The sequence below is a fragment of the Squalius cephalus genome (genome assembly GCF_949319135.1).
Source record: "Squalius cephalus genome assembly, chromosome: 5".
Taxonomy (NCBI): Eukaryota; Metazoa; Chordata; class Actinopteri; order Cypriniformes; family Leuciscidae; genus Squalius; species Squalius cephalus.
In genome coordinates, this window is record NC_137126.1 from 45,857,682 (window position 1) to 45,873,283 (window position 15,602).

Consider the following 15,602-nt stretch of genomic DNA (forward strand, 5'->3'; position numbering starts at 1 on the left):
GAGCTTGATGACTGATGAAAATAGGTAGCCTAAAGAACAGCTGAACATCAGTTCATTAATCAAATGTATTGTTTAAATTGTTACTGCAGTTAGTTAGTGTTTTGGAGTAAAATGTAAAAACGCTTAAAAGCACTAACTTGATTAGATTTATACTAGTATAGTTAATGAATACAAAATACTATTGTATTTGGTTTCTCTTTTTTTGTTGTTGATTTAATGTAATGTTTATTTAACCAGGAAAATGTGACAACATTTTGGGACATGATTTACATTTGATCTGTGAGGCTTCCTCATTTTAAAACACCACTGCATGCCACTGGTTAAAAATCACATTTCAACCTAACATTCATAGTGTTTAAATGATGTAATGTTATTGTTGGTCCCTGTTCGTGCACCATTAATCCATCCTTCAAAACATTCTCTTGATTAAACGGACATTTAATTTCATATCAGCCACATTTAAGATCATTGTTACATTAAAGCACAATGCTACAGAAGGATGATTTAAGACAGGCTAAAGAGGCTTACTCGTGCCACTGTTCTATAGAAACGTCAGATTGCTTTTGTCCATAACTCTGGATTCGGGATCCCTAAAGCTCGTCCACTGCATCCCAATTCGCCTGCTTATACTATGCCAGAAGAGTAGGCAATTTGGGACATCCTACTACTCATAATTGCATCTTTAACGGATCGCTTGGTTACATGCATCTGGTCAATGTTGAAACTGCCCTGTAAATCCTCTTGTCACCGTTTAAATCCTTTGCATTCAATTTGTTGTTTTCTGCTAAAGATTTTAGCAATGTTGACGGTAACCATTGACTTTCAATGTTTTTTTTTTCCAACTATTGACGTCCGTCAACGGTTTAATTACTAACAGTCTTCAAAATTTCTTTTGTGCTCAACATCATTTTTGGGTGAACTATCCCTTTAAAAAAGTAGGCTATGTTTTACATGTGTGTAATCTTACAGTCGTCATGTTGTCGTGACCTACAGCTTCAGTTGCATTCGCCATTCACAACTCCGCTCCTTTGATGAATAGAAAGTTTAAGACAGCATTTATTTGAAATGGAAATCTTTTGCAACATTCTCTTTACTGTCACTTTTGTTCAATTTAATGCATCCTTGCTGATTTAAAGTATACATTTATTTTAAAAACCGTTTGAAAGGTAGTGTACATTCATGTGTTTATCAAGAAAGTTTATTTCTAAGAGCGTGTTATGATCCCGCAGACCTCATCCTTTCCCATCTTTCCCTCAGATTACTTAGAAGCTCTTATGTTCCAGGTTAGTTGGATTGATTCCTTGATCTATAATATAATCTCAGTCGTGTTGCTGTGAGCATGGTTGTCATATAGGCTGAATTAGAGTAATGCTGTTATTGTCAGTGAGATTTTAGCTGTAGGATTATGGATGGAGATATAATCCCACATCTTTCAATCCCATAGCATGCCGTTGACTGCCGTGGAGAGAACAGAAGTGATGCCTGGATTACGGTGTTAAAGAGATGGATGAGCAGAACATGCAGACAAACACACAAAGTCTCTTAGGACTAACCATTAAGCTTTTTTATTTGCTGGTTTTTGTTGTTTTCTGCTAAAGTTTTTAGCAATGTTGATGGTAACCATTGACTTTCAATGTTTTTGTTTTTTCCTACTTTTTGATGTCAATGTGTGCCGTCAACTGTTTGATTACTAACAGTCTTCAAAATATCATCTTTTGTGCTCAACATCATTTTTGGGTGAACTATCCCTTTAAAAAAGTAGGCTATGTTCTACATGTGTGTAATATAAATGTAATCTTACAGTCATGTTGTCGTGACCTACAGCTTCAGCAGCATTCACCATTCACAACTCCGCTCCTGTGGCCTCATGGGATAGCATTGTGTTCATTGGATGCACATTTCAGAATCTCATCAGACATAGAGGTCATCTGGTGACTTTTTTGCCTATATACCGTTTTATGAATACTATGAATTTGGACTTACTATTCTTTTCACATACTTAATTTTTTTTTTCTTTTTTTCCCCCCTCATAGGGAAGTAAGACGTTTCAGATGCAGACATACTCTTACCTCATGTTGGAACATACTTCATTAGTGTTTGATAAATAAGTTGAAATCACTAATAAGTTTAAGTTCTGGTAAAATTTATGTCTACTGTCCACGAGGACAATGAATTTACCCAATGTGATTGTTACTGAGTGTGAAAAAAAAAAAAGATTTAAAATATTTTTGCATTTTCAGATATTGACGAAAGACAGAATCCTATTCAGAAATAGACTGTGGATTGCAGGGTTGTCATCGTTAAAACTAAAACTATTAAAAATCATTTTCGGTAATTGAAATAAAGCTGAAATAAAATATTGATATTAGATGAAGAACTTGAACTAAAAACTTAATTAGAACAACACTTGTTGTTCACGTGTTGTTCAACTAACTGAAATGTTGAAATCGAAAATTGCTACATGTAAAACTAAAATAAAAACATTTTAAAGCTAAATAGAAACATGAAAATAATAATAAAAATGCACAAAATTACTAAAATGAAATTTATGTATATGTATGTCAAAAGAACTAATTCAAAACATTGATGGTACATTAGCAATACTAAAAAAGAAACACTGGTGGATTGTAATGGTATGGCTGTGATCAGGCCGCTCTGTCCCACAGGTTTGACCTCAGGAAAGGCTCCTGGTGTTTTTTTTAAGCTCAGCATCATGAATCCCTGCAGCTGTTCATGTTCAAGCCTTCATTCACACTCTCATGCTGAATCTCCTTCTGTCGCTCACCCTCTGACCTGTTTAAAAAAGACTCCACATCCATTTCAGACCTGATGAACACAGACAGAAAGCACTATAATCTATCTGACACATGCTCTCATTTCATCTCATCTTTCGTCTTACTTCTTTTAGTCTCGGGTGGCTTGTGTCTTCTCTCCTTCGAAAGAGAAGAGAATGTGATGTTCTCTTCTGTTGAAAAAATAATGTGCTGCTGGTGTGTGTGAGATTGCCATGAAGACACAGGCAAGGGTGGGACAGATGATGGAGAGAGGGGTGTGTCATGTGACATGACCAAGCTGCTCCGACAAGTAGGTCGCTGTGTTGTCCGTCTGTGTTGCTGTTACTGATAGTGTAACTAAAGTGTCTTAGTCTGAGCATGACAGACAGAGAAGTAGTGATGCTGGAAACAGAAGACGGAGACCATGACTGAGTCTACACTCACGCTTGCTTTGTTGAAGTGTTGTTCTTCACTTTTAGTTGGTGTATCTTGGTTTTGTTTAGTTTGATGATGGAGCCCCAACGGCAGATATACAAAAGACTGGACATCCCGGATCATGTGCATTACATCATCGCCTTCCTCGTCCTCATCATCGGCACTTTGGGAGTCACGGGCAACGCTTTGGTCATGTTCGCCTTTTACAGGTACGAGCCTTTTACAGGTACGAGCGCTGAGGTGTGAACTGAAGAACTCAAGCAAATGTCATCGAGTTCATCTCAGAAAGTTTGGGGTTTTATGTTTGGTAACACTTTGATACATTTAATTAATTATCAAACATTATTAAATGATTTACTCTCACTGGGTTGATTCATACACTTTTATTTATATTTGAGTAGTTGATGCTTAGGTGTGTATGTAAGAGAATGGTTCCGTGAATCGTTTTTTTAAATATATATAATTTTAAACTACTACAAATTCAATAGTACATTTTAAATAGTCCTAGTCTTGTAAAATGTAAATATATTATTATGAAGTCATTAAAGCTGCATGCATAATAATTATAAAAGAATTAGCAAAATGCTTTATCAAATGTTTGCTAACACTTTACACTAATGTTTCAATTGTTAACATTAGTTAACTAAATTAGCAAACATGAACTAACTATAAACAAAACATTTAAAGCATTATCTTAGCTCGTGTTAATCTGAACATACATTATCTCAAAGGTCAAAAGTTGTGTCTGTTAACATTAATAAATGCACTGTGTACCCATGAAAATGTGTATTAACTAGCATTATCAAATGTTAATAAATGCTTTAAAATATATATTGCTCATTGTTTTCCAATAGGACCTTACTGTAAAGTGTCACTGATATGTTTTAGGAGGAGTAGATAGCTTATATGTCACAATGTAAACGTTCAAAAACTATTTAATGTCACTTACCCATTAATATGTGGATGTTCATTAAATATTGATCTGGTAAGCATTGTGTAATATTTTTAATGGTATACTGTATTCACATAAATATATTATATATCAATATATAAATATATATGTAATTACATTAAATTTAAATGATATAATAATATTAATAGCATAAGTATTACTGCTACAGTTATGTTTAGGTCAGATTATTGTGTTTTCCCTGTGCCCCTGTTGCTGGAGTTCTAGTTCTTTGTTTGTTTTCATGGTTGTTAATTAGTTCTACACTTGTTCTGTTTTCTGTTGATTGCTCTCTTGTATATTTAAGCCTTTAGTTAAGTCTGTTCCAGGTTCTGTATAGTTTATGTGAATGTGTTATTGCTATATCTTTCTCCTAGTATTTTTTCTTTGTTTAATAATTATTTTTGATTCATCTTTGTTCATGCGTTTCTAACACATTACAGAATTTCGAACCTAGATTTAACATGTTGCAGCGTTTTTTCCAATTTTTTAAATTTTTTTTATGGACTTGCTGGCCATCCAACTGCTCTGCCTTGAAAAGAAGGAGCAAAATCTAGAGGACCACACCAAGGACTTCTTAGATCTGGTGTGCCTTAAGCCGGGGACACACGTAATGACTGTAAGGCCGATTATGAATGTAATTTGATACTTATGACTGATCATGCCCAAACTCATGTCAGCGCTATATGTAACAAAGACTGAGCCAATCATCACCCCGGAGCCCGAGCCTAACGGATTGTCTGACCAGGTTGAATGAGCCGGCTACACCATCCGTCACTGTGGGTGTCCTCGTGGAGTTCGAGGGCACGGAGTAGAGCCACGCCCACATTCCCATTGGCCTTTGTTAACTATTATGAGGGAATGGAAGAGGATATTTCCCTGTCTCCCATCCTAGTTAGTCCCGCCCACCTCCAAGTCTCCTGTGTCTCCAAGGATCCCGCCCAGCCTCCCTCTCCCACCTCCTCTGTCCATACCAGCCAGATTCATCTTCCACACCTCCGCTGGTTCCCTTCAGTCCCTCTGTCCCTGTTCTGACTCCACTCTTCTGTGTGAATGTGCGTCGGGTCTTCTGGTCTCCAGCTCCGTCTTGTCAAGAGGATCCTCTGGCTTCGCCTCCAGCTGCCGAGTCCGTCGTCCTGTTGGCTTCACCTTGGCTCCGCCCTCACTCGGCTCCACCTGGGACCATCGTCCTTATGGCTTCACCGACCTCCCTTGTCCCTCCAGTACAGATTTCCTGACCTTCAGGTGTGCTTCGTCCCTCCACCCCTTCAGCATCTTTGGGCTCTGCCTTCCCTCCGGCTCTGCCTCAGTCCTCTGGCACCCTGGCTCCATCTCGGATGCTCGTCGCTGCAGCTCTGCCTTGGTCTCCAGATCCATAGTGTCGCGTGGTCTTATTGGCTTTTCTTCTCCGCCTGGGTCTCCACCTCCATCGGCTCCAAATCCGTCGGTCGTCCCCCTGGGTCCGCTGGCCAAGTCGCCTCCATGGCTCCTCCCTCCTTCGACTCCGCTTTGGGCCTTTGTCCTGGCTGTGGTCTGGGTCCCCGTCTGGCTCCTTCTGCTCGACTCTCCTCCCTGGATCTTCCCTCTCCCTTCTGTTACTGTTTAATTCTTTCAGTTGTGTTTTAGTTTGGTTTTCTGTGTCCATTTGCCTGAGCTCTAGTTCTTTGTTTGTTTCAATGGTTGTTAATTAGTTCCATACCTGTTCTGTTTTCCGTTGATTGCTCCCTTGTGTTTTTAAGTCTTTAGTTCAGTCTGCTCCAGGTTCTATATTGTTTGTGTTTTCTCTATATTTAATAATAAGTATTTTGGATTCATCTTTGTTCGTGCATTTCTAACACGTTGCAATTACATACATTAAAATAATATGAACTTTTTCCCGCCATTGACGAAAATTTCTGTCATTTGTGAGACAATGCTGACGGAACTTGATGGAATTTTACGGCTTTCCGTGTTTTCACTGTTATACGGTAGGGAGCGCTATCATGCATCTTCTGAAAGAGTACTGAATATCTAGATCAAAACACATGCGACAAAGATGCAGAAACAATCAATGTTATATGTAATCATATGTAAAATAATGCGATCATCAACATTAAATAACATATAAATCAAAACTGTGCAGGCATTAGGGGTGTTGATGGTTCGATCTACTGCATCTATGTTTTGATCCTCGTTCTGAATCTGATCCAGATGTAGTCTTGAACAAAAACGTGATTTTCTCAGCTTTTTGCTCAAATTGTTGCTTTTTTATTAAACTTACCCACATTCAAGTGTTGATAAAAAAAAAAGAATGCATGAATCTAGAATCAATTTTTTTAAAGCAGAGGGTATGTTCAGATATTCATACAACAAAATATTCTGGGGGACATGAAATTTTTGTGAAAATGGTCAAAAACGCTGGCGTTGGCCAGCAGGGAAAGTTAAATAACAATTAATAAAAAAGCAACCTTATGAAGATTATTTAGTGTTATTTTTTGTCACCTCATCTAGTTCTATTTTGTTGGAGTCAATTTTTCTTTAATTTTTAGTTTAGTTTATTTTTTGTCCACTTATGGTGCAATATCTAAATGGATTTGTTTTCCGTGAGATAACATTGTAAAATAAAATGTATTAAAAATTAAATCTTAAAGTGATATAGTGACAGTTTACCTGCCTGTTTTCAACAGATAATCTCTCATCTGCTGGATAATGCACCAAATCTCGAATATGTTATTGACTTACATTGTTTTCGTGAATTGGGTCAGTGCGGTAAAACTAGCAGGCAGTGAAATGCTAGTAAAAAGCTTTTTCTTTTTTACCATCCCCACTTGCTCAGATTAAAGTTACGTATATAAAACACCCTGCAGGTCACTGGACAGCCCTAATCCTCATTTTCCATAATTCTTTTTTCCTTTGTGTTCAAAATAGGCCAAATGTGCTAGAAATTAGGAATATTGCGATTGAGGTATAAATAACACGTTTGATGCATTTCCATAAATGGATGCAATTATTGCAATCATGGGCTTCTGTAGAGTGGAAGGAAATTGACTGCTATTCCAGGAATTCTGGGAATACTGAGAATCATTGATGGACAGAACTGCAATGGGGGCATTTGGTCTGTTCGATCCAAATAACTCATTTTCCTCTCACCTTAATTTGATGCATTTACAATGAAAGGTTTTGTTTTACTTGATTATTGAACAATCCTTAACAATAACCAACAAGTTAACAAAGATTAGTAGGGATATAATCAGTCCAAGTGTACAAAAAAATGTTTTACATCATGTATTTGCATTTAAATTCAATTTAAAGGATAGTCCACCCAAAAAGAAAATTCTGTCATCATTTATTCACTCTCATGTCATTCCAAACCTCAATGACTTTATTTTTTTCTTGTGTGGAACACAAAAGAAGATATTTTGAAGTTCAGGTTCCCATTGACTTCCACTGTATTCTTTGTCCATATTAGGTAGAAGCAACACATAATATTAATTGTTCATAAACTGTTTTAATCTGTTTTAACAATAGTAAAATTTAACTTGATTTTAATGTTTTTTTTTGTGTGTGTGCAGTAATAAAAAGTTGCGGAGCCTGCCAAATTATTTCATAATGAACCTGGCGGTGAGTGATTTCCTCATGGCCATCACACAATCTCCAATGTTCTTCTTCAACTGCCTGTATAAGGAGTGGATGTTTGGAGAACTTGGTAACACTTTTTAGTTTTTTTTTTTTTGCATTGCATTGCACTATAACACTTTATTTTCAATTAAACTTGTAAAAACGTTGTGTCTAAGAAATCATGCTGGTTATCATCAGGCTTTGTTCAAGTTCCGTTCGAGAGCTGCTGTGCACTCAACGAAATACTAAGACAATTCAAATTCAAGCTTTTCACCTAAATGTATGATATTTTGAAGGCTTATAAATTCTGTAAATCACAGTATTGACTTTATGTAAGAAACTATATATTGCATATTATGCATGTATTCCCTCTATTTGCCCTTAGGATGTAAAATATATGCATTTTGTGGCGCACTGTTTGGCATCACCTCGATGATAAACCTGTTGGCCATCTCTATCGATCGCTACCTGGTCATCACCAAACCACTGCAGGCCATCCAGTGGAACTCCAAACGCAGAACCTCTCTGGCCATCCTGTGCATCTGGCTCTACTCTCTGGCCTGGAGTCTGGCACCTCTGATTGGCTGGAGTAAGATTTACATGTTCTATTAAATCTATATAAACTAATGCTTTCCTGTAGCTCAAACGGTAGAGCGCTGGCGCTTGCAACGCCAAAGTCATTGGTTCGATTCCCAGGGAAAGCTACCCTGGAAATCCAGAGTTCTCGCGAGAGCACAAGTTGAATTTGCTCAGCCAGTTTACTCTGGCGTCGAGTAATGATGCTCATTAAATATGCCCTTGTATCCGAGCTGCACCAATCACATCGGGTTATCTGATATAGGCGGGCCAGAGGCGAGCTAAACAGATGACGACAGCGCTGTGACGTCGAAGTCATTAGTAAACATTGCAAGATGGCTATGGATGAACACCAGTTGTTTGAAACGGCTTTGGCCGCTACAATGAATGAGTTAGACTTGGCTTTTTATCTAAAAGAGGAACAGAAGACGGCGCTCGAATCGCTCCTTTGCAAGAAGGACATTTTTGCCGACCGGATCCGGCAAGAGTCTAATCTACCAGTTAACTCCGCTGGTAGCTAAGCGTATGGGGCTTGTTGTGATTGGTCGTAGTGTTATCAAATTGCGTGCAGTGAGTTTTTCAAATGCATGCCTGGTGCCGCCCCTCGAGCTGGCCGAGTTTCATTAGTCGACGCCAGACCATTAATCTTTCAGATTTAGGTCTGGATTTCCAGGCTAAGGGAAAGCAAGAACTGATAAGAATGCAAATGTACCTTGAAATGCAATTTAAGTCGCTTTGGATAAAAGCATCTGCCAAATGCATAAATGTAAATGTGACCTAAAGTAGGTCTATAATAAAGAAAATCGAGGTATATAAGGCTGGTAAGTCATTTTAAGTGTCTGTTAAAAGCATGCATTGCTCTTGCAGGTTCCTACATCCCTGAAGGTCTGATGACATCATGCACGTGGGATTACGTCTCGCCGTCCCCCGCCAACAGGAGTTACACCATGATGCTGTGCTGTTTTGTCTTCTTCATCCCCCTGGCCATCATTCTCTTCTGTTACCTGTTCATGTTCCTCGCCGTACGACAGGCCTGCAGGTCTGAGCCCCTCACTGGCGTCTTGAGTTTGAAGAGTGATCATTGATAAACGTTCATTACTGTATTATGTGTGTGTTTAGAGATCTGGAAAGGCTGAGCTCTAGAAAGTCCACCTTTGTGAAGCAGCAGTCCATGAGGAGCGAATGGAAACTGGCTAAAATAGCGGCTGTGGTCATAGTGGTTTTCGTTTTGTCCTGGGCTCCCTACGCGTGCATCACCCTCATCGCCTGGGCGGGGTGAGTCCTGAGTATGCACACATTTTCAGAAATGTGTATTCATACATGTTGTGTTCCCCATAAGCTTGGGCATCATCACTAAATATATTGCTTATACTTAGGATTAGTTTATTAAGCAAGCTCGTAACCCTATAATGATACTCTATCGTTCAAAAGTTTGGGGTCAGTAAGATTTAATACTTTTATTTAGCAAGGATGCATTCAATGTATCAAAAGGCACAGTAAAGACATGTTAAATGTTATAAAGGATTTCTTACGATGTAAAGGTTATAACGTTTTTTTTTTTTTAAATAATGCTGTTCTTTTATTTTCATCCCAAAATCATGAAAAAAATGTATTACAGTTTCCACAAAAATATGAAGCAGCACAACTGTTTTCAACATTGCTAATAATAATAATAATTGTTTCTTGAGCAGCAAATCTTTACTCTCTAAAAAAATGTATTGACAATAATAAATAAAATTTATTATTAAAAAATAAATAAATACATATTGTGTGTAATAATAAATAAATATTGTGTGTAATTTAAATAGAAATTCTGTGTTAATGTTAATTTCTGTTTTAATAAATAATAAACAAGACTAATAGATGATTAACAGATATTAATTGGTTCCAGGGCCACCGCTCAATTTAATTTATTTGAGTATTCAACTTAAATAAATTGTGTTTATGCTACAAATTAAGTTCCTCTAGTCTAACTCGATGTAATTTTTTTTTGTTGAACACAATTCCATTAGAAGTTACTGTTTAATAACTCCAAAAGATTGATGCAAACAGTTGTGTTAATTTTTTGTTTGTTGTTGAGCCAAAACATTTGATTTTAACAGGTAGACTGATTTCTGAAGGATCACGTGACACTGAAGACTGCAGTAATGATGCTGAAAATTCAGATTTGATCACAGGAGTAAATTACATTATAAAATATATTCACATTATTTTAAAATAGTTATTTTAAATTGCAATAAAATTTCACAATATTACTTTTTATTTTATTTTATTTTTATTAAGTAAATACAGCATTGGTGAGCAAAAGATACTTCTTTTAAAAGCATTGCAAATTCTCACCGACCCCTAAACTTTACATAAAATTTCATGGCTGCATGCGTCAAGCTTAAACATCAGTAATAATGTCACATGCAACCATAAAAGTATGACCTTGTACTGAAGCTATGGCCATGTGATAGGAGCCGAACAACTGCTTACTTGTGTGAGCCCTTTTTTTTGTTGTTATCTGTTCTGTAGGCATGACATGGTCTTTCCTCTGCGATTAAAAGATACATTTGCTTGAGAAATAATTCTGAAATACAGTTTTTGCCCTAAATTTGAAAGTTAATTGTACCTAACACATCTTATGTGTTGTGTTTGCAATGTAATATTGGGTAAAATGTGGGTAGTGTCTGTAATTGGGTCACAATTTCTGTATAACCACATACTTTAAAGTACTAAAGTCCAAAACAAAAACAAACATTTAACATTGGACACACGTTGACCTTAGCAGATATTGTCAACTGATATGTGGTTAGAGAAACTGATATTGATTTGAAGAAAATACCTTTTTTGTTCAGAATTAATAGAGGTTTTAGCTCTGTTAAGTGTTGATGATACCGTTTAATTGTTTAAAGTCACCATTATTGGTATTTGGGATCAATTTGAATATTGGATATTTTAGAGGACTTTTAGTGCTTTAAATCGATTAATCACGATTAATCGCATCTAACATAAATGTTTTTCTTTATATAATATACAGTATGTGTGTATGTATATATATATATATATATATATATATGTGTGTGTGTGTGTGTGTGTGTGTGTGTATGTGCATGACTGTGTGTGTATATACAGTATACACACACACACACATACAGTATAATCACATAGATTAATCGCATCTAACATACATTTTTTTGTAATATACTGTATATACTGTATTTATGTGTGTGTGTATACTGTATGTGCATACACAGACATGCACATACACACACACACACATACATACAGTATATATATATACAGTATACTACAAAACATTTTTTTAGATGCGATTAATCTCGAATCTCGATAAAGTATTTAAAAAATGCATTGATGCAATTAAACTTCTGACTCAAGACCAGCTACTGAGATATAAACCTCAATATATGATGCATTGAAACAGTTTACTGGATGCTACATTTGCTGTAATCTTTATACTGTATTTCAGAAGTGTTACAGTGTCTGTAATCTGCAAATCCCCTGATTACTGTTTATCTGGCACTTTTCGATGTACATTTGTCTCATAAGTGTGTGTAGCTCTATAGTATCTGTTAAGCTCAGCACAGCTGTGAGAAGTAGGAAGTGATTATAAAACATTGTAATCTCTGTTTCTGTCTGCAGCGCTGCACTGCTGTCCTCTACACTTTCTGAATGACCTACATGTTCAAAAGTAACTCGTTTTTCCTCGGTTTCTCAGGCATGCGAACATCCTCACGCCCTACTCTAAAACACTGCCGGCGGTCATCGCCAAGTCATCCGCCATCTACAACCCTTTCATATATGCCATCGTTCACACCAAATACAGGTAAATGAATCATCAGTGAAACAAATACACAATCACAAAAAAAACTGAAAACTAAAAACTGATTTAAACCTTTTTTTTATGCATGCATTTATTTAAAAAAAAAAAGATTTTGTTATATATATATATATATATATATATATATATATATATATATATATATATATATATATATATATTCTTTTATCCCTATTATAAATGGTCTATTTAAAGGGATATTTCACCGCTGGAAAGATGAATGTGTATTTAAATTGGGTCATTTATGTAGTAGAAATGTGAAATTATTTTAGAAGTTGGTGTCTTCTAGACTGAGAAAAGCCAGAAAATGTATGTTTGGCTCATGTGGATGAGAGACAACAACTCCCAGAATGCACTTGCTTCGCTGCCCTACGAGGACACTCCCAAGCCACGCCTACCGGTTACAGAGGGCAGTATCGGAAGAAATGATACAGCTAGGCTACTAGACGACTTGAAACTGAAAAGACGCTGTTTTATCGTGAGATCCCCCTATGGGCGGGTTGAAGACATGCGGGACGAGCTCCTCCTACTGGCTGGAGTCTCTCGCCTCTGGACAAAAGAGCCTCTGGTGACGCTAAATGACGATTTTTGCATCTTCTGAGGCTTTTTTCCAGACACACAATACAGAAATCTCTCGTCTCAGGGGGACATGAGGGAGGGAAGCACGATTATTCCAAAATATTACCGGGTTTCTACTAATACAAAGCCTAATGCTAATCGGTGAAGTATCCCTTTAAGTGAAATCTGGAGTAAAGATTACGAAAATTCAGCTTTGCATCAGGAATAAATGTAATTTTAAAATATATTCAAAAAGAAAACAGTTATTTTAGATAGATAGATAGATAGATAGATAGATAGATAGATAGATAGATCCACATCCTCATGATGATTCTCTCTGCAGAGCCACATTAGCTGAGAAGGTTCCTGGTTTGTCCTGTCTGTCTCGCTCTCAGAAGGACTGTCTCTCCTCCTCCATCACTAGCGAAGCCTCCAGTGTCAGCAGACAGTCATCTGTGTCCAGGAACAAACTCCACACGACCACCGCCAAAGACTCCTGTAGAAAGGTTCATCTGTAGACTTGTTTTCATAAGACTCACATGAGACTCATATCAGTGGCCTATAGACCGTTGAAATCACATGACCAGCTGAATACTTCTCACTAATAATCTCACGAATATTCTGCTGGTTTATTCTCACTTGTTGAAGCTTCATTATGAATCTATATTTTAGGGTGTGTGTTTATGTGTGAGATTGCAGGTAATGGGAGAAGTGGAGCTGGACCTGATGGAGAACAGGTCGAACGTGTCTAAAGTGTCATTCAGAGGCTTTTCTAGAAAGCGGATCCTCAAATGCTCTTCACTGCTGATCGAGAAGGTGAGGTTTAATTCACTGACTTGCACTGAAACATTATTTACAGGTAGAGATCAAAATGAATGTATAGGAAGGGGCGTGTCCATATAACTCAACCAATCACCATGCGTGTGTGTGTGTGTGTTCTGTAGCCTCCGGTTCCGATGAGAGGGTCGCTCAGTCTATGTGAGGGCGATCTCGTCTCCGGTTCCTTTGCCATGGCGAGCGCACCGATGGATATTTGCTCTAAAAAGAGCAGGAGTGCTGAAATTACCTCTGACCTTCAATTTAACCCTAAGAACGACTCCGTGACCCACAGCTCCTCGGACACTCCCACAGTCATCATTAGTCCAGCCTCGGAGAGCAACATCAGAAAAGATACCGTTGGAGAAGAAAAGTCTGGATCTCAGGACTCAAGAAGCTTAATGTTCAACCTCACAAACATAAACTGTCAAACGGCAGAGTTGATGGAAAACATAATTTTGAATGTTAACTGTCCTGAAAAATAAATCTATATTCACTACATAAAAAATGAATTCAGTGACCAATTTGTTTAATCAGCTTTTATCTAAAGCAACATACAAATGACAATCAAAGTAATATTTAGCTGTGTCCAACTTTTTTGTATATATTTACAAATGCAAAAGTGTAAAATACATTTTGTATTATGTAGTCTTTACTGTATTACATTGGCCATTGGACACCCTACTCTCTAGATATTGATATTTAATTATAATATTTATATCATGCTTAATTTGTTGGGAGAAAAAACATATTTTTTGAGAGTTTTAATCTTAACTATTAATGAAAATTGTCTAATATTCTAGAGATCTTCGTGTTCATTGTCCATCCAGCAGAGGACGCTCCAGTTTCTGTCCTCACTCACATCGGCTCATATCACATTTCGACCTGTACAAATGATTCACAGTATAACTTTAATACAGAACTGATTAACTTTAAGTAAATAGCGTAAGTATTGTCTCATTCTCAAGTACCTTAATATCAGCAACATTAAACTGCGCTTCAAAGAGATTTAACCTTATTTAGATCACATTGATTTCTAAACGGTCCACCCTTGTCTCTGTTGATTTATGAGTGCATTAGCCCAGAGCATAAAATAAACTCCAATCACTCAGACTGCTCTGTCTACATTTAGCTGTTAGGAAAATTAGAGGATAGTTTGAGCCAGAGTACATTATTGATCCCCATTCTTTGTAGAGATGCTAATAATGGCTTCTTTATGCACTGCCGTTGGTCTGTGTTTACTCTACGTCCTATTTAGCCCCCATTAACATCAATGTGGATGCTTTTAGACTGTCTATATGGGGTTTTCATCCTTCGTCTAACATATCAGATTGTCCAAACTTAGCCTCTAGTCTTTCCAAAAAGCTGTCGTACAGGGCCTGTGTGTTTAGGTAGAGGACTGTTGTCTCTCTGTGTAAGGAAAGGTTTTTTCCGTGTCATCATGATATACTTACTCGAGTGATTCAATATGGCAGTCTCAGTTTTTCTCACACCTATACATTCTCTATATCAATGCATTTTATTTATTAGTTTTTAAATCTGAGGCCACAGCTCTGTGTGCTTTTAAAACAACACTGTTAAACTATTTCTGTCAGGTAACCTAAAATGTGCTTCATGGAAGCATATAAATACACTGTTTTAAAAAAAAGTCAGAAACATTATGTAATAAGACTGAATAAATCTGACTACATTATGTTATTTTGTTAATTTATTATGTTATTATTTATTTTATTATGTAATTATTTATTTTATTTTATTTTATTCTATTTTAATTACATTTTTTATTCATTTTTTTTAATTATTTTATTTGCACTTTGCCCGAACTTTCTATTTATAACCATACATTGAATTTGTAAGTTATCATTTGTTTATTTTATTTTTTACTTTATCAGTAGCCTACAATATATAAGAATGTAATTCAGCTACACTTTGAATTGTTTTTGTTTTATTTTATTTTAATATTGTATTTTTCATATTGTATTTTTAATTTGTGTACACTTTTGCCAGGGCATTATATTTATAATTGGTATAAACCATAAAATACATTGTTTTT

General features: G+C 36.5%; 1 protein-coding gene across 2 annotated transcripts; it reads left to right on the plus strand.

Annotated features, from left to right (window-relative positions):
• Positions 1–2,837: 2,837 nt before the first annotated feature.
• On the plus strand, positions 2,838–15,241 carry opn4xb (opsin 4xb). Of its 2 annotated transcripts, XM_079872662.1 has the most exons (10): positions 2,838–3,084; positions 3,278–3,418; positions 7,710–7,843; positions 8,141–8,344; positions 9,199–9,370; positions 9,451–9,606; positions 12,053–12,160; positions 13,077–13,239; positions 13,433–13,549; positions 13,678–15,241. In XM_079872662.1, exons 2-10 carry the CDS (start codon positions 3,282–3,284, stop codon positions 14,032–14,034), a joined length of 1,548 nt encoding a protein of 515 aa, XP_079728788.1. In that variant the 5' UTR covers positions 2,838–3,084; positions 3,278–3,281; the 3' UTR covers positions 14,035–15,241. The 2 variants fall into 2 exon arrangements, with proteins under 2 accessions (XP_079728788.1, XP_079728787.1); XM_079872661.1 differs by lacking the exon at positions 2,838–3,084 and having other exon boundaries at positions 3,125–3,418.
• Positions 15,242–15,602: the final 361 nt, after the last annotated feature.